The 27,847-nt window shown below is 38.2% G+C and overlaps 1 protein-coding gene across 8 annotated transcripts in view; it reads right to left on the reverse strand.

Moving 5' to 3' along the window:
• Window positions 1-27,847, reverse strand: part of Scmh1 (Scm polycomb group protein homolog 1) — a 125,386-nt gene that overhangs the window by 84,484 nt on the left and 13,055 nt on the right. For 5 of the 8 annotated variants that reach the window (XM_040756752.1, XM_040756751.1, XM_040756747.1 and 2 more), the window contains exons 2-3: window positions 16,183-16,263; window positions 10,262-10,391 (exon numbers count right to left, since the gene is read on the reverse strand). Coding sequence is in view for 4 of the 8 variants with exons in the window: in XM_040756747.1 (XP_040612681.1) it covers window positions 10,262-10,274 (13 nt within the window). In the remaining 4 variants the exon portion in view is untranslated. Of the gene's footprint in view, window positions 1-10,261; window positions 10,392-16,107; window positions 16,127-16,182; window positions 16,264-27,847 lie in introns of those variants that run through there. The other 3 variants (XM_040756746.1, XM_040756755.1, XM_040756748.1) reach the window with 2 other exon arrangements.

Here is a 27,847-nt window from a genome sequence, read left to right on the forward strand (position 1 = left end):
TAAAATGTTAGGAATGTCTTTCTAGTTTCTAGATTGGGTTAAGGTGAGAAGACTCTCCATCACCAGAAACACATGTGGGTGGCACCATTCCATGGGCTGGTTCCTAGACTGAATAATACGGAGAAGACAAACACTGGCAGACATCCACTGCTCATGGTTCAGGCCATGCCAGTCAGAACAGGTAAAAGCCCCACCTGATCTTGGAACCTTCCCATGCCTTTGATTCGGATCTCAAAGACCCACCCCTGCAGACCCCTCTTTCTACCCCACTGCCCACCGCTGCTGCTGTGTCCCCACCCTACCCCAGCTCTGGCAGGTATCCACTGCTCAGATACAGGCCACAGCAGCCAGAACAGGGAAGAGCCACCTGCCATCTGAACGCTTCCACTCCCTGGATTCTGAGCCAGATCAAAGGCCCAGATAATATTTTTAACAAAATCGTAGAAGAAAAATTTCCTAACCTAAAGTAGGAGATGCCTATAAAAGTATAAGGAGCTTATAGAATACCAAATAGATTGGAGCAGAAAATTCCCCTGCCACATAGTAAGACACTAAACATACAGAACAAAGAAAGAATATTAAAAGATGCAAGGGGGAAAGGCTAAATAATGTATAAAGGCAGGGAATTATACCTGACTTCTCAGTGGAGACTCTAAAAGCCAGAAGGGCCTTGACAGATATCTTGCAGACTCTAAGAGACCACAGATGGCAACTCACATGAATAAAATTTTAATCAACATAGATTGAGAAAACAAGATATTCCATGACAAAGTCAAATTTAAACAATATATGTCTACAGTCCTACAGAAGGAAAACTCCAACCCAAAGAGGTTAACTACAGCCATGAAAATCCAGAAAATAATCTCACACCAGCAAAACCAAAAGGGAAGAATACACACACACACACACACATACACATACACACACACACCACACCACACACTACACACAATCACCATCACCACCACCACCAAAATAGCAGGAATTAACAATCACTGGTCATTACCCTCAATATCAATAGGCTAAATTCCCGAACAAAAAGACACAGGCTAACAGAAAGGATGCAAAAATAGAATCCACCCTCTTCTGCATACAAGAAACATACCTCAACTTCAAAGATAGACATTATCTCAGAGTAAAGGGTGGAAAAATATTTTCCAAGCACATGGGCCCAAGAAACAAGTTGGTATACCCATTCTAATATCTATCAAAATAAACTTCCAACCAAAATTAATCAAAAGAGACAGGGAAGGATACTTCATATTCATCAAAGGAAAAAAATCACAAAGATGATGTCTCAATTCTGAATATCCATGCCCCAAATGCAAGGGCACCCACATTTGTAAAAGAAACATTACTAAAGTTTAAATCACACACTGAACCCCATACATTTATAGTAGAAGACTTCAATATCCCACTCTCACCAAAAGACAGGTCATCTAGACAAAAACAAAACAGAAATAATGGAGTTAACATATGTTATAATTCAAATGGACCTAACAGATATCTACAGAACATTTCACCTGAACAACAAAAAAATATATCTTCTTTAGCACCTCACAGAACATTCTCCCAAACTGATCACAATTTTGTCACAAAACAAGCCTCAACAGATACAAGAAAACTGAAATAAACCCCTGCATCCTACCAGTACACCAAGGATTAAAGCCAGATTTCAACAACAGAAATAACAGAAAGCCTACAAATTCATGGAAACTGAACAGCTCTCTACTGAATGTCTACTGGGTCAAGGCAGAAATAAAGAAAGAAATGTAAGACTTCCTAGAATTCAATGAAAATGAGTGTACAACCTACCCAAACTTATGGAACACAGTGAAATTGCTGCTAAGAGGAAAGTTCATAGCACTAAGTACATTCATAAATAAATCAGGGAGATCTCATAGTAGCAACTTAACAGCACACCCGAAAGCCCTAGAACAAAAAGAAGCAAACAAACCCATCCAAGGGGAGCAGACAGCAGGAAATAATCACATTGAGGGCTGACTGACATCAATAAAATAGACACCAAGGGAAAATATAAAGAATCAACGAAACAAAGAGTTGGTTCTTTGAGGAAATCAACAAGATAGACAAACCTTTATCGAAACTAACTAATAGGCAGAGAGACTATCCAAATTATGAAAATCAGAAACAAAAAGAGGAATATAACAGACAATGAGGAAATCCAAAGAATCATTAGGTCATGCTTCAAAAATCTGTATTCTACAAAATTGGAAAGCCTAAAAGAAATGGACAATTTTCTTGATAGATATCATTACCAAAGTTAAATAAAAATCAGATAAATAATTTAAACAGACCTATAACTCCTAAGGAAATAGAAGCAGTCATTAAAGGACTCTCAGTTAAAAAAAAAAAAAGCCCAGGGCCAGAAGCTTTTAGGGCAGAATTCTACCAGACTTTGAAAGAAGAGCTAAAACCAATACTCCTCAAATTATTCTACAAAATAGAAACAGAAGGAACATTGCCAAATTCATTTTATGAGGCCACAGTCACCCTGATATCCAAACCACTCAAAGACTCAACAAAAAAAGAAAATATCCCTCACCAACATTGATGCAAAAATACTCAGTAAAATACTCTCAAGCCAAATCCAAGAACACATCAAAAAGATAATCTACCATGATCAAATAGGCTTCATTCCAGAGATGTAGGGATGGTTTGACATATGAAAATCTGTCAATGTAATCCATCATATAAACAAACTGAAAGAAAAAAAACCCACATGATCATCTCATTAGATGCTGAAAAAGTCTTTGACAAAATCCAACATCCCTTCATGATAAAAGCCTTGGAGATATCATGTATACAAGGGACATAACTAAACATAATAAAGGCAATTTACAGCAAGCTGATAGCCAACATTAAATTAAATGGAGAGAAACTCAAAGCAATTTGGCATTGCTATATCTGCTGCGAATGGCAAAATCATAAAGCCAGTAGAGCTGCTTGAAAAAGATCCAGCAAAGCTGAGCCTCATGATGGCCACCATGCCTATTTTGGTTTTTATCTCTGCATGATGCATGCTTGGGGAGGGGGACATTTAATATTTGTACAACTTGGGGGTATTGGATTGACGGAAATTTTCTTATGATTCATTTATGCTTCCTCTCAGGAGTACTGCTTCTAAACTTCTACCCCTCCCACTTTTAGGGAGATATCCTTGTCTACTTGAAGGTCTTCCTTATGTCTTGGAGGTTGTGATGCATATAAAGAAGCCAGAGGTTTCTTTATGAGGCTCTGAGATATTCTTAAAACATCTGCCCCTGTACTTACTGAAGAACAAGATAACCAAAACAAAGTAAACTTAAAAAGATCAACAAGATTTTGTGGGCTAGTAAAGTTGGCCACAGATCAGATTACAAGCTTCTTAACAAAGTTAAGATTAGTTGAAGTCACCTCTGCCCTACATAGGGACTTATAACGATGGACAAAGAATGGTGTGGAAAGATAATAAAAGAATGAGGTGTCAGGACCTCCCTTTCTTAGAAAAGTTAGCTCATGATGAGTCACTGTGGTGTCATATGATCAAGGAACAAAAAAATGGCAGGATTATACATATAAATAAATTCTATAAAGATATAAAATATAAACACTGTATTGTGTCAGAAACTGAAAAACTGCAGCAGCTTTGGCCTGAGGATTTTTCTTGGACACTCAGACCATTGCTCGGGACATGCCTACGCTGACTTGGAGATTTTCTGTCTAGTGTCCTTAAAACCCAAAAGTTGGGTTATGGGGTTGATGAGTAAAAATGATTGTTCTGTCATGGTTTATCAATGATGACTAAAAGATGTGCAAGAGGAAGTTGAACATGTATCCAAGAACAGAATTGATACAACCTACGGTTCAGGACAGCAATCTATTCTTGCATACTGAATTCTGTGTAAATAAACATTCTGGCTGCTAGCCAGTTGGGTTGCAAGATTCTCCCAGACAAACCAATGGCCTAACTCAATCCTCCCTCACCAACTTCTTATCTCCCCTCTGGAACCTGGCCACAGCTGGGGTTATCCCCCAGCAACAATTCCAGTAAAGTCTGGAACAAGACATGGCTGTCCACTCCCTCCATACCTATTCAATATCGACTGCTAGCTAGAGCAATGAGACAACTAAAGGAGATCAAAGGGATACAAACTGGAAAGGGAGAGGTCAGTGTCATTATTTACAGATCTCATTATAGTATGCATAAGCGACCCAAAAAATTCTGTCAGGGAACTCCTACAGTTGATAAACACCTTCAGTGAAGTGGCTGAATACAGTATTAACAAAAATATCAGTAGCCCTCCTATATATAAACAATAAACAGGTGGGCTGAGAATTAGGGATATAACATCCTTCACAATAGCCACAAGTAATATAAAACATCTTGGGGTAGCTCTAACCAAGCAAGTGAAAGACTTGTATGACAAGAACTTCTTATCTCAAGTGTTTGAAGAAATGCTCTTGGATCACTAGGATTAATATAGTAAAAAATGGTCATCTTACCAAAAGCAATCTATAGATTCAATGCAATCCCCATCAAGATTCCAATACAATTCTTTACAGACCTTGAAAGAACAATTCTCAATTTAATATGGAAGGATAGCTAAAACAATCCTGTACAATAAAATAACTTCCAGAGGTATCATCATCATCCTTGATTTCTTTTTGTTTGTTTGTTTGTTTGTTTTTTTACGAGACAGGGTTTCTCTGTATTGTTTTGGAGGCTGTCGGTCCAGCCTGGCCTCAAACTCACAGAGATCCGCCTGCCTCTGCCTCCCGAGTGCTGGGATTAACGGCATGCGCCACCACTGCCGGGCCATCATCCTTGATTTCAAGCTCTACTACAGAACTATAGTAATAAAAGCTACATGATAAAAGACACACATGTAAGTTCACACACCTATATACACCTGACTTTTTATAAAGAAGTCAGAATTATAGAATGGAAAAAAGCATCTTCAACAAATGGTACTCGTCTAACTGGATGTCTGCATGTAGAAAAATGCAAATAGATCCATATCATCACCCTGCACAAAGCCCAAGTCCAAGTGGATCAAAGATCTCAACATAAAACTAGATACACTGAATGTGATAGATGAGAAAGTGGGGAATAACCTTGAACACATTGGCACAGGAGACAACTTCCTAACAGAACACCAATAATGCAGACACTACAAACTACAATTAATAAGCGGGACATAATGAAATTGAAAAGCTTCTGTAAGGCAAAGGAAACTGCCAATAGGACAAAATGGCAGCCTACAGAATTGAAAAAGATTTTCACCAACTCCACATCTGACTGAGGGCTAATTTCTAAAATATATAAAGTGGGGAATAGCCTTGAACACAATGGCATAGGAGACAACTTCCTGAACAGAACACCAATAACAGAATACCAATGACTCAAGAAACTAGACATCAGAAAACCAAATAATCCAATTAAAAGATGGAGTATAGATCTAAATAGAGAATTCTCAACAGAGGAATCTCAAATGGCTGAGAAACACTTGAATACTTAACACCTTTATCCATCAGGAAAATGCAAATCAAAACGACTCTGAGATTCCATCATAAACCTGTCAGAATGCCTAAGGTTAAAAACACAAGTAACAGCTCATGATGGAGAGGATATGGGAGCAAGGGGAATACTTCTCCATTGCTGGTGAAAGTGCAAAGTCGTATAGATAGTCACTTTGGAAATCAATATGGCAGTTCCTCAGAAAATTGGGAATTGAGCTACCTTAATCCCACTCCTGGGCATATACCTCAAGTACGCTCCATCCTACCATAAAGACACTTGCCCAACTATGTTCATAGCAGCTTTATTTTTAATAGCCAGAAACTGGAAACAACCTAGATGTTTCAACCAAAAAATGAATAAAGAAAATGTGGTACATTTACACAGTGGAGTACTCAGCTGTTAAAAAAAAATCATGAAATTTTTAGGCAAATGGAAAGAACTTGAAAAACTCATCATAACCCAGACCCAGAAAACAAAACATGGTATGTACTCACTTATAAGCGGATATTAGCTGTAAAGTGAAGGATAATCATGCTACAATCCACAGACCCAGAGAGGACAAGTAACAAGGAGGGCTCACTGGGGATGCAAGGATCGCTCTGGGAAAGGGAAACAGAATAGATATCTCGGGTGGACTGGGGGTAGGAAGGATGGGGGTGGAGATGTAGAAAGTACTGGAGGAGACAACTGGAACTGGGGGGCATTTCAAGAGTGAGGTAAAACCTAGTGCAATGGAAACTTCCAGGAATCTACAAGGGTGACTCTAGCCAAGACTCCTAGTAAGGAGCCTTAACTGGGCATTTCCTATAAACAGGCAAGTTTTCCAGTAGAGACTGGGACACCAACCCAGCTACAAAACCCTTCGACCTAAAATTCATCCTGCCTACAAGATGTGTTGTGGTAAAGGTGAAGCAGAAATTATGGGAGTGGCCAACCAATGACTGGTACAGCTTGAGACCCATGCGATGAGAGGGAGACCACCCCAGCATTGCTGGAGGACGAGGAACAAGAGGCTAGATAGCCCAGAGACCTAGGATAGAACCAAACACAGCCAGCAGGGGAAAAGTCAATGAAATGATTCCTAATGATACTTTGCTATGCTCATATTCAGGAACCTAGCATAGTCATCATCAGAGAGGCTTCATTTAGCAACTGGTGGGAACAGATGTAGAGACCCACATCCAAACATCAGATGGCGCCTGGGGAATCCTGTGTAAGAGGGGAAGAAAGGATTGTAGGAGTCAGAGGGGTCAAGGACACCACAAGAAAACTCACAGAATCAACTAACCAGGGCTCATAGGGGCCCACAGAGACTGAACCAACAATCAGGAAGCCTGCATGGGTCTGACCTAAGTAAGACCATTTGAATTTACCTAACATATCCTCTGAATATGTTATGGTTGTGTAGCATGGTCTTCTTGTGGTTACTCCTAACAGGGGCCATCTTTTGACTCTTCTGTCTGCTTTTGGGATGAACCATTTACCTCCTACTGGGTTGCCTCATCCAGTCGTTATATGAGGGGAAGTGCCCAATTTCATTTCAACCTGATATGCCATGTTTGGTTGATATCCCTGGAAGACTTATCCTTTTTCTGAAAGGAAACAGAGAAGTGACAGTGTGTGTGTGTGTGTGTGTGTGTGTGTGTGTGTGTGTGTGTGTGTAGTCAGGGCATAAGACATATAACAGAAGAAATTTTTTAAAGTAGAAAACAAGCTGAGCTTCTTATAATGATTTAAAAGTTCAAATTAACTTCTAGGTAAGATGGCAGATTAGAAGCTGCATCTGCATGAGCAGATGAATATAATATAATAGGAGAATAAGTAGGGTTGCTGGGTTATTGCTCTAAGATGTTCCTGCCAACTCCCTTTCTCACTGACCAACATTTTCTGTACACATCAGCAAAATGTCTACTAATGTACCCAGGTGCTCTGTGAGTCTTGACTGTTCTTGCAGCAAGCAGGCTGCCAAAGCCACCAGAAGATTAGTATTAACTGTCTGCCAGGGAACTGTTAGCAGGAGCAGCACAGGAGTTCCAGAGAGAAGATCCAGACTGAGAGCTAGAACCCAAGACAGACAGCCAGAGGAAACAATCTTCCCTCAATACCCTTTTCAGAAAACAATCTACACAGGATCTTATGAAGTGTGCTTGTAGAACCTAGCACAGTAGTCAGTACATGAAAACAGTCAGATGGGCTAGCTGTCCATGTCTTTTCAGAGCCTGACTCACAGAAAGCCCTACTTAGGGTAAATTCAATTCCCAATTCATTAGTTATGAGATTGTTAACTTGCTTGGGCAGGAGACAGGGGGCATATCTGGATGAAGGAATGCTTAGATGTTTGTATATCAATTTAATTTCAGATTCAACTAACATCTACTATTATACATGTACTAGGCCAGTTTAATTGTCTCATATATATCATATCAGGTATTATCAGTATCTTTTTAAAGGTGAGAAATTAGAATGAAGTAAGATTAATAGTGCCATAGAGAAGGATTGGTTGGGCAAGGGCAAGAAAAGATACATATACAATAACATTATACAAAAAAAGGTTAATCCACAAATAAATTGAAATAATACCTAGGGAGATACCTCCTTACCTCCCTACTAGCTGTTGGTCAAGAAACCCCAAAGGCTCCTAGAACAATATGGATTTTGCCACTGTTCTTGGATGCCTGTCAGAACTTAATGGGAAGACTGTGTAGATGGAACCACACACTTACAAAACACAGAGAAATCAAGCTGGAACTGAGCTGGGAGTTTCGTTTCTGCTGGCTAACTTTCAGTGGTATCAGAAGGTGCCATACAAAGCTGCTGGGGGTGGGGAGCATTGAACAAGTCTTACCCAGCTGTGAACCCTGTAAGCTACAAGAGTGGCCTGCCAAGAGAGTCACAGAATGGAACCCATGCCTGGTACTGTAAACCTACTTAAGAGCCCATCTGGGGAGGGCCATAGGCCCCAAAGAGGAACTTGCTAGTATTGTTTTGCTAAATGGACAAGTTGTCAAATCACCTTCTAACTACTAGTGTTTATATCCACAGATTGGTGTTGTTCTCAAATTTTGTCAGAGAAGCTACTTATTGGTGCTGGAAGCAGTTAACGAAGAGATTCAAAACTGGTCAACATGACAAGAATAAGTGACAGTGCTCTACCCTAAATAGGACATCTCCATCACCACTTGCAAGACTTAAGGCACATTTGGAAGAGAGGGCAGAAAGAATATAAGAATATAAGAGCCAGAGGATGAGGAAGTGTGCTGTAATAAAAAAAAGTCTTAAGAATACAACATGGCCAATGAACTGATGAACCTCAGCAACCATGGTTACCTGCACAAGACTAGTCAAGATTGGGCCAGTCAACATTTCATCATGGATGGAGGAAGGGCTCATGAGGTCCCATCCTTTACCTAAGGAACTGCTGGCAATTTAATGACTGTTGGTGAGGGAAGTGTCATTTTCTTCAGTGGAAAGTTGCTCATACTACAGTAAATATCTCCCTGCTTATGCTCATGCTAGCACAAAAGACACAAAGAAGAAGAAAGGATTCATCAGAAGAGGGAGGGGGAATAAGTAAGTAAGGGTAAGTGGGGTAAAAATAAATTAATTATATATGTATGAAACTTTCAAAGAACAAGAAAAACGAAATAACACTTGTAACCCTGTTTATCTAAGTTTATTAACAAATATTTATCAGCTAATATTTATTAGTCACTACTCTAAATATTGATTTATCACTGAATAAAGCAGAGAAAGACCCTTGCTCCAGCTTATAGTCTATTGCTGTGCTCACCAGGGATTTCAAAAAGTCTTTCTTTTTTTTTTTAAATCAGAGACATCTTTTCTTAACAATTCTATTATGTATTTATACGTATGTGCATGTGCATGCAGGATTACATGAATGTGTGTGTGTGTGTGTGTGTGTGTGTGTGTGTGTGTGTGCGTGAGTGTTCTGTACACATGTGTATGTAGTTGCCTATAGAGGTCAAAAGAGGGCATCAGATCACCTGGATCTGGAGTTACATGTGTCTGTGAGTCACATGACAGGTTTGGGATACAAACAGTAGTCCTTTGGAAGAGCGGCAAGTGTTCCTAATTGCTAAGCCATCTCCTCAGATTCTTATTTGAGGCATCTTTTTTAATTAATTTTTTTTCATTTATTTTACATCCAGACTGAAGCTTCCCCTCCCTGCTCTCTTCTCCTTCCCTCCCCACTCCACCATCTCCCCTTAGTCACCCCCATCATCTACTCCTCCTCTGTTTCTGTCCCGAAAGGGGCAGGCCTACAAAGCATGGCATATCAAGATGAGGTAGTACTAAGCTCCTCCCTTTGTATTAAGGCTGGGTGAGACAAACAAGTATGGGGAATAGGTTCCCAAAAGCCAGCTCAAGCGATTTGAGGCATCTTAAAGAACATTCATTACAAGGAGGCACAGGTCAGAAACTTTTAGATAATGAGACTTGCCTGTGTTTATTTGTAACCTAAAATGAGCAAGCAGAAAGGCTGGGTGAGCACTTATTACCAAAGAGAGGGAAAACCTTCTAAGCTGAGAAGGAATCTATAGCCTGGACAAGGGAGGCAACTAGATAAACTACTAAAATCCTAGTAAACCTTGGAATTCTCTTTCATTAAGAACCAAAGAACACTCAGGAGGCAGAGGCAGGTAGATTCCTTAAATTCACTCTTTGTTAGGTCTCCTTAATTCTACTTACTGCTAGGACAAATAAATGAATACTTACCACTAGGCTGCATAGTCAATAGACAAATAGCTAGGCAAGGAGAGAAGAGGCTTGGGATTTATTCCTCGATCCACCTATACTTTGATTTGACCTCTGACAAGTCAGTTTCTCTGTTTATTAATTTCTCCATCTGTAAAGAAAGGGTGTGAAGAGAAAACAGTTAAAATCCTATGGTGAGACCTTTAAGTACTGAGCTGCACTATTAAGAAAAACAATGCATTTCAATACATTTTTGCTACTAGAGTATCTCAGAGTTGGAAAGAACCATATTACAAGTCCAATAATAAATACAAATATTTTCTATATTTGTTCCTATGCAAGTATTAAATATAAAGTTTCCAACTAACCAAATAAAGTCAGACAATCCAAAAGTCACAAAAACTCATTAATATGTATTATGAACTAAACTCTACCATCCATATTTTGAAACCCTAGACCCATAATTTGAATGTATTTTGTATTTAGAGACAGGATTTGTAAGGGGGTAATTACTGTAAAATGAAATCACAGTGGTAGGGGTTAGTGTCCACTGTATTGGAAATTGGAGATATATAGAATATAAAGACTATATTTTTTGAAAAAGTTTCCTTGTTTTGTTTTTCTTTGTCTCACTAGTACACACACACACACACAGATATATATATGTATATGTATGCATATATATATATATTCAAACTTGATATGTAGCCCAGGCTTGCCTTGAACTTACAATCCACTTCCTCAGGCTCCCATGTGCTAGGATTATATGCATGTTCCAGTATATTTGCATGAATATTTGTAAAATTTTGAAAGAAAGTTATGTCAAATATCAACAGGGCTACAGAAAAATTCTTTCTAAATATGATAAAACATCATCCTGACCACTCCTGAAGCCAGGAAATCTTGGGAAAGTTCAGCATATGATATTATAAAAATCAGCTGTAAACTGTAACATATATTACTATTAATTCTTGATATTATATAACTATCATTAAAGTGTCCACCATATGCTAGGTCATATACTAAGTATTGTTACTGATACTATCTTATCGAGTATTCACCATGTTAATAATATTATTATCTCCTTTACTACCAAGGAAGTAATACCAAGAAAAGTCAATTAACTTCCTTTCATTAGAAAAAACAGAATTTGAACCCAAATGGTATTCTTTAAAATTTTTTTCATTTTATTTAAAAAATATCCTTCTTGTAAGAAGTGATATTTAGGCCATTTATTTATTAAAGATTTCAATTATGAGAATATGTGTGGGTTGTGTGTGTATGAATGTGGATTCAGAAGCATCAGAATCCCTAGAGTTGGAGTTGCAGGCAGGTCTGAGCCATTCAACATGAACGTTGGGAAGCAAACTTAGGTCCTCTCTAGTTTATAGGGCTGCAGGCAGTAGAATCAGTATTTATCCCTAGTGCATGAATGGGCTTTTGGAACCCATTCCTTATGGAGGGTTCTCTTAGCCTAGGTCTAGGTCCTGCCCCAAATGATGTGACAGACTTTGATGATCCCCCATGGGAGGCCTCACCCTCCCTGAAGAGTGGATGGGGGGTAGGATGGATAAATGGTGGGGGGGATGGGAGGACAAGAGGGAGAGGTAATTGAGACTGGTATGTAAAATAAGATTGTTGTAATTTAAATAAAAATTAATTTAAAAAACTTAAGCCCTCTCCAAAAATAAATAGTATGTGCTCTTAACCAGTGAACCAACTCTCCAGCCCTGCTTTTTATTTGTATTGATTTAGTCTCTCTCTCTCTCTCTCTCTCTCTCTCTCTCTCTCTCTCTCTCTCTCTCTCTCTCTGTGTGTGTGTGTGTGTGTGTGTCTAGTTTATGAACATGTGCATGGGCACCCGTGGAAGTCAGAAGAAAGTGTGTTGGATCCTCTGGAGCTAGAGTTCAGGTGGTTGTGAACTCCCTGATATAGGTACTAGGGACCAAAATCAGGTCCACTGCAAAAGACAAAAACAAAAAAACTGCTCTTGATCACTGAGCCATACGTCCGACCATGTTTAGCTATAGTACTTCCCATCTCTGTGCTGTCCTACCCCAACACAAATGATGGAAGGAGGCCCTTGAATGCTTCTCACATGCTTATTAGCTCAATCTGGATACTGAATAAGATGGGCATAGTGAATTGTTTTAAAGGCAAAGATAGATTAAATGTAGAATGCTCATAGGTACCATGTTCCAAATGTTCATAAAGCTTGGAAAATGTAAAAGAAACAATAGGTTTGAATATACATACAAATGTAAAGAGGTAAGGAAGGAAGTGACCCAAAGGGTTAGGAAAGAAGGGCTGTTCCCTTAAAAGTGAATCTGGAAAACAAAGATGCATCAAACATACTTCTGAAGACCCACTAAGAAAAGACAACTCCTTTGGTTTTGGATAAAACATAATTCTATGCAAGTATTTACAGAGCTCAAAATGTAAGAGCTGGAAATAAAACACCTGTTCAAAACAGTTAGGGAACTGGTGTGGGATACACAACTGATGAGCTACTTCCATTAGCTGGTATTGCTGGTATTCTTAGTGCCTCTTAGTTGATTCTCTGTCTCCAGAGCCTCTTAATTTATACATTTCATTTGGAAACTAGAGTTAGATTAATATTCCTCTGGGATGATGCTCCAGAAGAAAGGACAGCAAACCAGCCAATCCTGTTTCCTCTACACAGCAAATGTGAGCAAACAAGAGGAAGCCGATCTCTCCCACTTGCTTTGTAACAAATCATGCATCTCTGTGTGTACATACAAAGAGAAGAATCCCAGAGAATATCAACACTTTCTTCAACAAGCAAAGGCAGATAGTTCATGGAAATGCAGAGAGGACATAACCCCTTTTGTCCTGTCAATGGGCCTAAATAGACTTCAACATATATAAAGCTTACTTTTTCTAGCAGCTTCCATAAGTGTGAGCCACAACAAAGGACAAGCTGATACTCTTTAGAATTCTGGCGTATGCTTCTTGAACAGATATAGTGGTTCCATTATTACCATGTCATACTTCCAGGAAGACAGATGTAGATTTCATGAAATAAGTGATGTTCCACCATCATCATCACAAATCTGGCTAGTCTCAATATGTAGTGTAAGATAGCTTCAAGTGTGCAATCTTCTATAGTATCTGAGATTTAGAGTCTCACCATGCTCAGCCTCATTAGTACTTGGAATAAAGGAGATGATAGTCCTGTATGCTCTACTTTGTGTCAGAAACAACAGAGATAGGTCCTTATCCTCAAATCTAAATCTGTAACTCAATGTGCTACAGGTATATAATCTCATTTCAAATTGACAAGGACAGAAAGCTTTTTTTATTACATGTGTATGGATGCTTTGCCTACATGTGTGTACATGTACTATATGTGTGCATGGTATGTGCAGAGGTCAGAAGACGGCACTGGATCCTTTGAAACTGGAGTTTCAGATGGTTATGAGCCACCACATAGGTGCTGGGAATAGAAGCTAGGTCCTCTGAAAAAGCAACCTGTGCTCTTAACTACTGAGCCATCTCTCTAGCCCAGGGCATAAAACTATGGAAGGCTATGAGGAAAAGAACTGGGAGAAAGAGACAACATTTGTAAATATCTGGAGGTCTCTTATGTAGAGCGGTAGAGTGGTGAAGTTTGCTCTTGCTCAGTATTAGCCCAGGAGGGAAACTGCCAACTACAGAGTGGAATTAACAGGTAAGAAGGTATGAGCACATTATTTAGAAATTTTGGCAGCCAAAAGTATCCAAAAATAAGATGACCTTATTGCAAAGAAAAGGATGAATTTGCCATTATAGAGGGTTCAAAAGCAGAAGCAAGACAGTCTCTTGGTGAAGATTTTAAGTCACCAGAAAGAAGGGGGGATTGGACTTGTAGCTTTTAAAGTCCTTTACAAATCTGTTATTCCAAATATAAGTCCTGGTTTTAATTTATGCAGTCCTTAACAACGTGAAGTTTTACACATGTATGTATACAGATGATATGTGATTTATTGTGGTTTGACTTGAGATTTTTCAACTTTACAATGGTGCAAAAGGTCTTGGTTACTTTTCTGTTATTATGATGAAACATCACGGTCAAAGTTATACAATTTAGAATTTATTTGGGGCTTATAGTTTCAAGAGTTAGAATCTATAACCATCATGGGGAGGAATGTAGCAGCAGGCAAGCAAATATGGCCCTGAAAGCTACCATCTTAAGATACAACCATGAGGCAAAGAGACACTCTAAACCATCCCCCAATGATACAACTCTTCCAACAGTACCACCAACTGTGACCAAGTATCATATATATGATCCTATAGGGGCCATTTTCATTCAACCACCATAGTACCCAATGCAATCATTCTGTTTTTCACTCACAGTATAGTATTTAACAAATTATATGAGATATTCAACTTTATTGCAATTTAGGTTTTGTATTAGATGACTTTGTCCAACTGTCAGTTAAATGTAAGGTATTCTGTGCATATCTAAAGTAGACTAGGTTAAGCTATATGTTTGGTAGGCTAGGTATACTTAAATGTATTTTGACTAAGATTTTCAACTTGAAATCAGTTTTGGGAGGATGCTAAGAAGAACATATGTATACATTTACATGTGCATATTAAATATGCACACATAAAACCAACTTCTCGGATGACTTACTGAAGTGTGACACGGGGCAGAAAACCCAGAGTTGCAGAAACAGAGGTTGTGAAAACAGTAGCAGTGGCAGTGGCAGTGGCAGCAGTATCTTTGCTTTCTGCTTATTTACCTCTCACTTACTGTTACTTTATATACTTTATCTTAGGTCCATTTAGGTTTATAACTCTGTGAGTCCCAGGAATAATAGCATCAGGACCTAGCTCAATCATTTATTCTTTATCTACCACAATATAACTTGGTAAATAGTTTAAAAAAGAAATAGTAGAAAATGTAAGCCTACTTTGCTTTAAAAAGTATGCATAGTACTGCCAAGCCAAATGTAAATAGAATTTTTATTAAGAAATAAAGTGCAGCCGGGCGGTGGTGGCGCACGCCTTTAATCCCAGCACTCGGGAGGCAGAGGCAGGCGGATCTTTGTGCGTTCGAGGCCAGGCTGGACCGATAGCCTCCGAAACAATACAGAGAAACCCTGTCTCGTAAAAACCAAAAAAAAAAAAAAAAGAAATAAAGTGCATCTTGGAGACACCAACAGATTAATTTGCAAAAGATTCTAAGATGATGGTATGCTATTTTTAGAGGATTTCAATATCATCCCATAGACAGTGTTATTTTTTATCAGATAGGCATTTTTGTCCATATCTGCTTTGTTGGTGATATTTTACAACTACAAAGGAGCTTTATGCTTTTTAAGACTTTATATGTGCTTTTTCTGATGTTCATAAAGCTAGAAAATATTCAGTTAATCATGTGGACTATTATTTGCAATGTATTGGGCATGTAAGACTAGAAGCAAAAGTGTGACTAAGCCCTCCAACTAAGAGTTTAAGATTCTAAGACAGTCTCTTAATCCATCATTGTCATAACACAAGGATAAGAAATACTACTTACTTCATAAAATTATTGTGAAGACTACAAGAGATAATTATGTGGAAAGCACTCAACACACTTTAAAGAACTATGTAGTTGGGCCATAGGATTTGTTAAAGCTACAGAATGAGCTGGCAAGAAGGGGTAATGTTTTTTTATTCAGTCTGTTTTTGTAACACAAAGCATTCATACACAGATAAAACAGAGGGTAAGTCTATATTCACACCATGTACACAGACTCTGACCTTTCTTTTTCTTTCTTTTTTTTTTTTTTGGTTTTTCAAGACAGGGTTTCTCTGTATTGTTTTGGAGGCTCTCCTAGAACTCGCTTTGTAGACCAGGATGGCCTTGAACTCACAGAGATTCGCCTGCCTCTGCCTCCTGAGTGCTGGGATTAAAGGCATGCGCCACCAACGCCCGGCTTGACTCTGACCTTTTCAATGATCTGGTTTTGCATAGCACCATCAGTTATATCAAACAGGAAATCATTCCTCCTTAGAAAGCTGTGAGGAATCTGGAAGCAAAAACATACATAGAGAGAGAAAAAGAAAAGTGAACTAATGTAGATAAAGAGACTTGTAGTGATATTAGGTTTCTAATCACAGGAAGACATTAGACTGGGTACCCAGACACATCTTCCCAAGAGCAACAATTTGATTAGGATTCCAGTTTCTATGATTCTTCCCTTAGTTTGTATAGACTCTAAATACCAATTCTGTTAAGACAAAATAGACTCCATGAGTAAAACTATAGGTTTGTCCTCAACAATGACAAGAAAATTAGGATGATACTTTATTTATGGTAAAAAACTGACAGCCAGTCTAAAAGTTTCAATGGCCAATGACCAGGACTGTTCAGTTTAATAATGTATCTATGCCAAAATCCATGTGAGAACCAGAAGAGTTCTCGGGCAGACTAGAACCAGTTGAAACGGTGACAAAGCTGTCCTGTAAAATGCTATATAGTAGGATCTAGAGGGATATTCATAAAATAATTTTTGAATTCTTTTTAAAATGTTAGTAATATTTTCAATTTGAGGAACTGTGTAGTATCTACTGAAATAGTCCAGTTCTTTTGTTGTAGTATGAAAAAAGTCACAGGTCACACAGAAATTAATATTTTAATTAAAAAACAGGCAGCAGTCTATATAACCATGAATGCAAAATTCATCAGCAAAACAGTAGCAAGCAAAATTTAGCAACATGGTCTGAGGGCTATTACATGTAAGTATAAGAAAAGAATATTTTCAGAATGCAAAGATGGTTTACCATATGAAAACATATCAATGTGATACATGTGACAAATAGGAAAAAAGTTTTTAAAAAGGCAAAAATTTGAAAATCTCGACTGGTATTAAAAAAGCAGTTGACAAGAATCAACATTTTCATAATAAAACACTCAGCAAATTATGAATGCATTCAACATAATAAATAGTATACATGAAAAACTCATAGTTAATAAACAATAGGAAAAGACTGAATGCTTTTCCCTTAAAATTGGGTACAAGTCATCTCCCACAAACCATTTCTGGATTACTTAAAATACCTATAGACACATATATGAATGTGATACAAATAGTTGTTGCTTTATATTACTCAGTGAATAGTAAGAGAAAAAAGTTCATATATCACATCAATACAGGTGTGGTTTAAGAAAAATTTTAATCTATGGCTGACTGGGTGCAACAGATACAGAGTACTCATATGTGGATCCCACAATATAGGTCTGACTGTGCTGAAGTTCTATCCAGAGCAATAAGGTATGAAAAAGTAATTAAAGGCATCCAGTGTTACCCTTTGGCCGGGCGTTGGTGGTGCACACCTTTAATCCCAGCACTCGGGAGGCAGAGGCAGGCAGATCTCTGTGAGTTCCAGGACAGCCTCGTATACAAAGTGAGTTCCAGTACAGCCTCCAAAACAACACAGAGAAACCCTGTCTTGAAAAACAAAACAACAACAACAACAACAAAAAACAACGAAAAAAGGCATCCAGATTTGAAAGGAAGCAGCAAAATAATCTTTGAGGCTGACAGAGTCTCTTATATAGGAAACCTTAATAGATGTATGTACACACACACACACACAAATTCCTAGAGCTAATAAACTCAGCATAGTTGTAGGATGTAAATGATGGACAATCTAAAAAGGAGATTAAAATAATATGAAAAATACATAGGAATTTTTCGAGCAAAGAAATGAAAGACTTTACTGAAAATAATCAAATACTTCTGAAATATATTGGAGGCAATCAATAAAATCAATCAATCAATAAAAATGCAACCCATGTTCATGAATTCTAAGACTAGTATTGTTAGGATTATGATACTACCTAAAGCATTAAACAGAGTCAAGATGCAATTCCTATCAAGACCTCAATCATTTTTTCCTTTCATACAGATAGGAAAGTGATTTTAGAATTTACATGGAAGTGCTATAGAGATAATTCAATAAAGTGCTTAACATGCACACATGAAAATCTGAGTTCAAATCCTAGAACCCAAATAAAAAGCCAGCTACTGTAATGGCATGTGCCTGCAATCCTAATGCTGGGAAGACAGAGACTAGAGGATTTCTGAGGCTTGCTAGCCAGTCAGTCTAGCTCAGTCGGTGAGGTCTGGGTTTGGTAAAAGAGTCTGTTTCAAAAAACAAGATAGAGAGCTATTGAGGAAGACACCCAATGTCCACCTCTGGCCTTCACATACACTTGCACAGACACAAAGATATACAGACACCCATCTCCAAGATGCATATAGTGGAGGGAAAGGAGGGAGTGATGAATGTGCACTATGAAATTCTCAAAGAATATATATATATATTCATATTTAATATACATGAAAATCTTAAAGAATCCCAAGCAGTTCAAAGAATAATAAAAAGAACAAGGTTAGATGTTTATACTTCTTGACTCCAAAACTTTCCACAAAGCAGTCATTAGAAAGGCTGCAAGCATCAAAACTAGTGTAGTATTAGCATAAAGTCAAGCACATAGATACATGGAAGAAAAATCCCAGAGATAAAACCCTTACATGTCCAATAGATTTTTGAGAAACCTGCCAAAACCATTTAGTGACAAAAGGACACTGATTTTTAAAAATAGCACTGGGGGCAACTGGATATCTACATGCCACAGAGTGAAACTAAACTACACACACACACACACACACACACACACACACACACACACACACACACACACAAATAAATAAGACTTAAAACTATAAAACTGTTAGGAGAAAACACAAGAGAAAAGTCATTAGTACATTTACCTTGTCAGTAATTTTTAAATGTGATACTACAGGGACCAAAATGGGACTGGAAAGGAAGTTCAGTGGCCATGAACACTTACTACTCTTGCAGAGGGACCTGAATTTGGCTCCCAGAACCTATATGGTAGCTCACAACCTCCTGCAATTCCAGTTCCAGAGGTTCTAATGCCCTCTTCTGACCTCTGTGGGCACCTTCACACATGTGATGCACATAAACTCATAATGCACATATAAGAATAAGTAAATATTTTAGGTAAACATAAAACTCATTAACAAAATGACCTTTTCCATATTAAGTCTTCAAAATCTGGTATGTAGGTATAAGTATAATTCATATCCATTTAAATGACAAGTTTTCATCAAAAAAATCATGATCTGTATTTTAGTTTTTTAAATTTATAGTTGAAAAATCATCTCACATACTCAAGTTGTTCAAAACATACTAAAATTTTCCAAGAACTTAAATGAAGATTAGTTTCTCATTTAAAGTTATATTAAATTTAAAAAAACAGTGGTTCAAGTTACACCCAACTGTACAGTTTATGGGACAAAAGCTTGAAAGCATAAATATTAATAATAGACACTTATTAAGTACATATCATGTGCCTAATTTTCTCTAAAAATTTCACAAGTATTAAAATGTTCAATTCTCCTTATTGTATAAGGCAAGTGCTATTATTTTTCACAGTAGTAATGAGAAGGCCATTGCAAAAAAAAGTCTGAAATTTTGTTCAAGTTAAAACATTCAGTTAATGATGCATTTATTCACAAGCAATAGAATCTGGCCAAATGTCTTACTTCTAAGGCTGGGAGCTTTTTAAGAAAACTAGAATCCTTCATTTTAATTAGCAGAAAATGCAATCTTTTGTATATGCTTTAGTTAGAGGTTCTCAGTATTGACCATTTTAGTTTTGTCTTGATTATGTATTGTTGTAAAGTTAATCATAGTATCTGCATTTAAAATCTTTCAAAGGCTGCATGGCGTATATAGTACTGTGTGATCTGACCCTGAGCTATCCCTCTTCTACCTCATCCCCTAGCTCTCACCATTTACTCTAAGCTCCAGCCATGGCAGACTTCTCAGCTTCAATTGAGATGCCAAGAATCTCTGCATTGCCTGAACTATTTCATCCTTCTGTTCACACCTGGCTAACTTTTTATTTTTCCAGATCCCAGTTTAAATGTAAGCCCCTCAGAGAAACCTTCTCTGATCTCTCACTCAAAAGTTGTAACTCAAACCTTCTCTGATATATTAGTCTTTAGTTTTCTATATAGTAATTAGATTAAATATTATCTACATTTATTTGTCTCTTCCAACAGAGCCTTATCTTTGTTATTTATTCAGCCCTAGATCTCAACACCTGAATGTGTCTCGCACAGAGAAAACAGTATTTATGAATTAAATGAAAGTATGCCAATAACTAATAAAAACAGTGCATTTAAAAAATAAGATAAGAAATAACACAGTAATCACACTTGAATTCTTAAAATATTTTACTTGGAAAGATTGTAATTAGAACCCATGGGTAGATTTCTAAGAGAAAAATAGTTAATTAAAACCTCCTAAAATTAAGCAAAAATAAACTGACTACTTTAACATCTATCTGTAAGTCACTGAAACTTGACAGGATCATTATTTAAAGATACTTTCATGATGGAAGGAATTGAGTAACATAATCATGATTATAATTCAGCTTTACAAGAACTTCTGAATACAGTTTTCAAAAAAGTATTAAGGAACTTTACATGACACAAGGCAAACTGATTAAAAGCCATGCATTGAAATGACAAAAGAGTTTAAAAATATATCACACAGCTGCTTATCACTGGAAATAGCGAAGTGTCACCGAAGAACCACAAAATGGAAGGATTTTTGTAATATAAAACACAGACAGAGTTTTGGAGAAAATCATTCAAAGCTGAGAGTCTCTAAACAAACACAGAAAAACAAAACCAAACCTGTTTATTACTTGGATACACTAAAAGGTCTAATTTTCCTGAGGAGAGAGGATGGGAAGAACTAAGATCCCAAACCCCATGATAGCACACCACCCTGCTCGTAAGTTCTGGCTGCAGAGCTGGTCATGAGGTTACTAGGTCCAAATTGTACAGTATTGTTTTATTAATTTTAAAAGTTCTTTAAAGGGGGAAAAGACAAAGACTAGAGTTTAAAACACCTATTCTAAATGTGACGTCCCCCAAACACCAGAAAGTACAATCATTTCAGTACACAGGACCCCCTACCCCCAAAAACCATTAATGACAACAAAAACAGGGTTTTGATGTGTAGCCTTCACTATCCTAGAACTCGCTCTGTAGACCAGGCTGGCCTTGAACTTACAGAGATCCACCTGCCTCTGCCTCCCAAGTCCTGTAATTAAAGGTATGTGCTGCCACTGCCCAGCTCCAAAAATATTTTAAGCTGAAAGAATGGGAGAAAACAGCAGAAACCGCTCTTATCTTTCCCATTCTCCTCCTCAGAGCTGGGCAAAAAAACCTGAGAAAGATGCCTCCTATACCAGAGGTTAAGTAACGAAAGGCAGAGATGCCAGGACAAATCTGAACAGACTGCCTGGGACGAGTTGCTGAAGCCTCTAGGTTATTACCATTCTACCACATCCCTTTTGTTCAATTTTATTTCTCCCTGACTACTTCACTAAACCTGGCATAAAAACACACAAACCACTGAGTATCATGTCCTTATAAAGGTTCAGAGGTCATCGTAAACTTACATAAGTTAAATAAATGCTTTTCTCTTGTTAATAGGTCTTTCATTATGTGGAGGCTCAGAGTAACTTAACCAGATTATTTGGGTATCAATATGAAGCCTGACCACGCTGGAGATCAAAATGCACACATAGACTTAAAAACATGAACTTTTAAATCATATTTATCATTTATTTTTTGATGTTTTGGTTGTAAGTCTAATCTTTGATGGCTGAGTCATCTCCCCAGCCCTTTTGTCACTTATTTTTGAAAGTTGTCCAACAAAGTTAGTATCTCATCTGTACTTGGAGAGGCACTTTAAATAATGAGGATAATAAAATACATTTACCAAACCTATGTATATAAATATATCACGCAGTTTCAAAATCCTTTATAATTTTCAGTTATCTGACTCACATATTGACTTATTTGTGTTAGTTATTTGTGTATTTATACACAGCAAACTTAAAGTTTTAAGATTTGATTCAAGATACTTCCCCAACTCATCTTCTCTTCCCTTTCTTCAAGTTGTTCTAAAAGATTCACAACACTTTGACTCATCTGCTATAGACTGAACTCAACTTGCTAGCTTACAACTTTACAATTTAACTTAAAAAATAAAACCTCTCTCTTTTAGCCTTCCTGACTCTTTTCCCTTGGTAAACAATTCCTCTTCTATACTACATTTATAGTGGGTTCAAACTTAGACCATTTAAATCACATTATAATTCTCTCTCTCTCTCTCTCTCTCTCTCTCTCTCTGTCTCTCTGTCTCTCTCTCACACACACAAATGTTATATTTTTTAAATAAAATTTAAAATACACTCTCACTAAATTAGAAAGCACATAGTACTAAAACAGTATTGAGATTTTGCAAAGTATGTGTTTAAAAGAAAATAAAACAGAAACCTCAAACCTTTTAACTAAGTTGTGCACAACAATGGCAGTTGCCCTGAAGGTCCCTGTTAGCACTCTGTGCCCCAGCTGTCCTCTAGAAGGTTCATTACTTTCATATTACCACTGTGGCAATTTATTAATGTGCTTAATGCAAATAAAATAAATTGAAATGACAGTCCTGACAAACAACATTTCTTATCACTAGAGCTTTCTCTCCACCAGTAGTGCCAAGGATAAGTCTTAATGTAAAGCAATTTTTATACAGTTTTCTAAGAGTCCTTCAACATTGATGTTAGTACTAAAAAGAATAAACAAAAAACACACAATGACTATAGGTCCTCATGAAAACAGATAAAGGAACCAGTCATAGAAGCACATGCCTGTCATCCAAGAACACAGAAGGCTGAAAGCCCCCTAAACAGACAGCTACTTGGTACTCACTGCCTTGCACTGATGAACACAGTACCTCAGGTAACAATCCTATTTGCTTTTCCCAGAGCTGCTATACCCTACAGCAGCTAAGGAGTATGTCATGCTACAAAGGCTAATGCCTGTGGTCAAGCTGTTGACAGTCCTGTGTCCTTTTAAAGTGGCAGGTGCAGCGCCTTCCTTGCCTTTCCGTTCCAGCAGCCCTAGAAAGCTGATAATGATCTTTGTACCTAAAATGGAGTGCTGTTCTAACAGTTAAAAATGAGAACTTGATACTGGAATTAAGCTATGAGAAAGAGTTAGAAGAAGTTTAAGGTCCTCAATAGAAAACACCTTGACTTGATGGGACAGGTGATTAAAAAAATGTAAGCACTAAAGGTATTTCTGGTGGGACCTTGGAAGGAAATAAAGTACAAGTTTATTGGACATCTTTGAGAAATCTGTTATAATAAAGTGGCAAAAACCCCTTGTGTTTAGCAGCTGGGTTTTTCTAGAAAGTAAAAAACGGTTACCTGGGATGTTTTCTTTATATTACTAATTAAAATGTGAAAGGGCCTAGAGTCTTCTTGGTGCTTGAAGTAAAATGTAGAAGCCAAATGGAAAGGACTGGGGCTGGTGGGACTCAATGGATTGCAGCCTGGCTTTCTAGCCCAAGCTCCCTAGGGGTCTCTAATAACACCATGGGACCGGGTCGGCAGAACTCAATGGACTGCAGCCAGGATGAATGGGTACTATTATGATCTCTTTTTGATGAGGGAGCATGGTCTTGCCCAGGTCCATAATACTCTAAACAGGACAAGGACACCCACATGTGGGCCTGGAGATGCCCCAGGCTTCAAGAAGAAAACACTGGCCCACCTGGCACCTTACAGTGCCAGGCAGATGGGCACTGCTATGGTGAGCAAATGTTATGGAGTGATATGGGTATGGGAGAGAAAGAGACAAGATGGCTCATGTCCTGTGGACAGAGGCGTATCTGAAGAGGGGAAAGAGATGAGGAGTGGCTGAGGTGGGTGGCTTCATTGCGACCCAGGTAATGTCTGGGCCTGGGCTACTGCTCGGGCCCATGTCTGGGTTCAGGCTCTGACATAGCCATGGTCTCTGTTGATGCCTGTGACTCCTGACACCTCCAAAGCCAGAGAGGATAAGGCTGTACAGAGTTGGCCACACCCCTCACAGGCTGTAATGCTAGGAAGAACTGGCCCTGCCCCTCACTGGCTGAAGCACCCAGGAGAGAGGATCAACACCTCTCCTCAGTAGCATGATGGAGCTAACCCTGTTTGCAAGGACATAGGCAAGCTGGTCCTAAGTGTATGAGAATGGGAGAGCAGGTTGCACCCCTCTAGCCTGCCATGTGGCGGCATTGGTGAGGGAGAGATTCCCTCCTCCTCTTACCCTTAGCCACCTGCAGCAAGTGGGGGACCTGACGCAACCCCTACCAGCTGCAGCACTCAGGAGAGCAGGCCTTGCACCTCACCTGGGCAGTACAATAGAACCAACCCTCCTAGCAGAGGTGTGGGTGAGCCAGCCCCAAAGTTGTGAGCATTGGAGAGTGGTCCCCACTACTCATCTGTTTTGTGGCAGCATGGGCGGGGAATAGATGCCCCCCCCCCACATTCCCTGCCCATCAACGCCTGAAGGCAAGTAGGGTAGCTGGTCCTGAGGTCATAAGAGTGGGAGAGCTGTCCCTGCCCCTCACCAGCTGCAACACTTGGGAGAGTGACCTATCCACCTCACCTGAGCAACACAGTAGAGCTGGCCCTGAAGGTGCAGGTGTGGGAGAACCGACCCTGAGGAACTGGAGGTGGGATAACTGCCCCCGCCCTTGCTCCTAGCTGCAAGGGATGAACTAGCCAGGGCAATGCTCAGACTTTCATCACACCTACAACTGACTTAAAGCAGTTTTAGTTCATGACAAAGCAAGTATGTTAAGCCCGGGGCAAATCCTACGGTTGAGCCAATGGGTAGTGCTGTTTTTATGTTGACCTTGATACTTAGTTGTTACACCAACTTCTTGAGAACTGTTAGTTGAATTTTTGAAATGTGTCTTTATTTTTTCTTACCGTTACTTTACTTCACTTGCTTAATTTAAAAACAAGGCAGGAACTGTGTAGCTTAACTTGCTTAGTATGTTTGAGGCCCTGAGTTTGATTTCTAGAATGGATGAATAAATAAATGGTTGAAATGAAAGATGAAGTAAAAGTTAAATCAACACAAGTTTCTTTTGAATTCAGTGAAAGTTGCACATATATTTATTTTGAAATTAAAATAATTGACTTTATTTTATTAGCATGCATTGATTTTACACATTGATGGTGTTCAATGTGATATTAATTACCAGCCCTCTTTGTCTACCTGATCTCCTTCCTCACCCTCCAGAAATCACTATTCTATAATGGGCATTCAGAGTTGGAGGATTTAGTGAATAAATCTTGAACAAGAAACAAGTTAATTTCTAACTCTATGGATATTTGTTTAGCAATAGTTTTCTACAGTAAGAGGACCTCTGAGATCATTTACAGAATATACAGAGATTTCTACAAATGGTTTTCATTACATAATCATAACTGGTGATGAAAATACTTTAGTAGAACTACAAACTCTTTTGAGATTTCTCAAAGAGCTTCATTCTTTGATGTGCTTGTGTGTGCTTGTGTGTGTGGTGCAATCATGTGGGTGCACATGTGAATTGGGATATGTGTACCTGTATGAGCACAGGCCAAAGGTAGATGTCAAAACTCTTACTCTATGGCTTTCCATTGTATTTTTTCACTCAGGGTCTCTCAGTGAACCTCAAGCTCATTGGTTGGGCTATACTGGCTGACTGGCCTGTCTCTGCCTCCCAAGAACTGATATTATTGCACCACTATGTCCAACTTTTCCTATGAGTGCTGTGGATCTAAACTCGGGTCCTCATGATTATACAGCAAGCATTTTACCTAATGAGCAATTTCCCTAGTTCCTGAAAAGGTTTTATTTTTAAAAGTAACTATAGAACTTCTAAAAGTCATAACTAGTCAATTTACAGCGATATACAAAGGTAGTAAGTATAGACACCTTTTTTTTTTTAAGCATCACACAAACAACTCACATAAAAAAAAACCACATTTAGGGCTGGAGAGATGGCTCAGAGGTTAAGAGCGCTGGTTGCTCTTCCAGAGGTTCTGAGTTCAATTCCCAGCAACCACATGATGGCTCACAACCACCCATAATGAGATCTGGTGCCCTCTTCTGGCCTGTAAGGAATACATGCAGACAGAACACTGTATATATAATAAATAAATAAATCTTTTTTAAAAAAGGCCTATATCTATATATGAGATCATTCTTGTTCACAAAGTCAATGTGGGGACATATTCATAATCATGCCAAATAATGGCAATATGTTTTCAATTAAGAAGCAATATTATATGGTAAGAATTTTTTACAATTGTCTGAATGCCATTGACCTGCACTTGGCATATTTTTGATAGCTACATGTGTGGCATGGATGTGAGAAAACATATATGATACCCGGTTAACATATACTCTGGCACATAAAATTATCTATAGATTGAAGTCTGTCGGATCCATAAAATTTGTCAACCACTTGGCATATCATTTATGAAGAAATGCTTTCATTAAATCTCAAATAAATAGCATATAATCCTTTATTTTAACAGTTTTAGATTCACAGGAAACTGTACAGACAGCTTAACATGTACTTTGCACTGACTTTACTGATTATTAAGATCTTGTACTATAACATGCATATCTGTTATAATTTATAAACGAATGCTAATATCCTATTAATTAAAAAGCTAATATCTGAGTTACACTTCCTTAGTTTTTACCTAACACACTTTTTGTTCCAAGGTGACATCCAAGTGATTACAATGCATCTAGTTGTTACATCTTCTTATGTTTGTCTTGGCTTGATGGCTTCTCAGACTTCCTTTATTTGATCATATGCACATTTTTTGAGGAGAACAGAACAGCTACTGTACAGACTGGTCTTCAGCTAGGATTTTTTTGGTGCTCTTGTCATGAGGAGACTAGGCTTGGTAAGGAAGAACAATGAAGAGAAGCTCCTCTCACTTGAATAAACTGAGACAGATGAACCACCTCTCTTTGGAGCACCAGGCAAGATGTTAAGCATTGTTAAAGTACTGTGGAAATTGGTTAAAGCTGGGAACTAAAGAGATGGCTTAATCTATAAAGCGACTACTGCACAAGCACTAGCTCCTGAGTTTGATGCCCAGCATTCACATAAAAGCTGGGTGTGGTGATATGTACCTGTAATGCCAGTGCTGGGAAGGTGGAGAGGGGAGAATCCCTAGATCTTGCTGTCTAATCAGTCTTGCCAAATCTGTGAATTTTGGGCTCAGTGAGAGACTGTCTCAAAAATAAGGTGGAGGGCCAACTGAACACACACAAATTAATCTCTGATCTATAAACATGTACACACCTTTAATATATATACATGAACAGGTATACACATAAAAATATCTGCTAAAGTCACTATAAGTGTTGGTAAGTTCTTTAAGATTTTATTGCAGGGACTAGAGAGATGGTTCAATGGTTAAGAATACTGGTTGCTTTTCCAGAGGACCGGAATTCAATTCCCAGCACCCACATGGCAGTTTAAAATGGTCTGCAACTCTAGTTCCAGGTGACCCAAAGTCTTCTGGTATCTGGCGGCATCAAGCACACACATAAATCACATACATACACTCAGACAAAAACCCATTCACACAAAAATTAATTTTTTTTACAAAAAGATCTTATTGTAAGTATCCCTGATGCTCAATTTGCTGTAAAT

Source organism: Mesocricetus auratus, unplaced genomic scaffold, assembly GCF_017639785.1.
Source record: "Mesocricetus auratus isolate SY011 unplaced genomic scaffold, BCM_Maur_2.0 Super-Scaffold_100014, whole genome shotgun sequence".
In the NCBI taxonomy this organism is placed as follows: domain Eukaryota; kingdom Metazoa; phylum Chordata; class Mammalia; order Rodentia; family Cricetidae; genus Mesocricetus; species Mesocricetus auratus.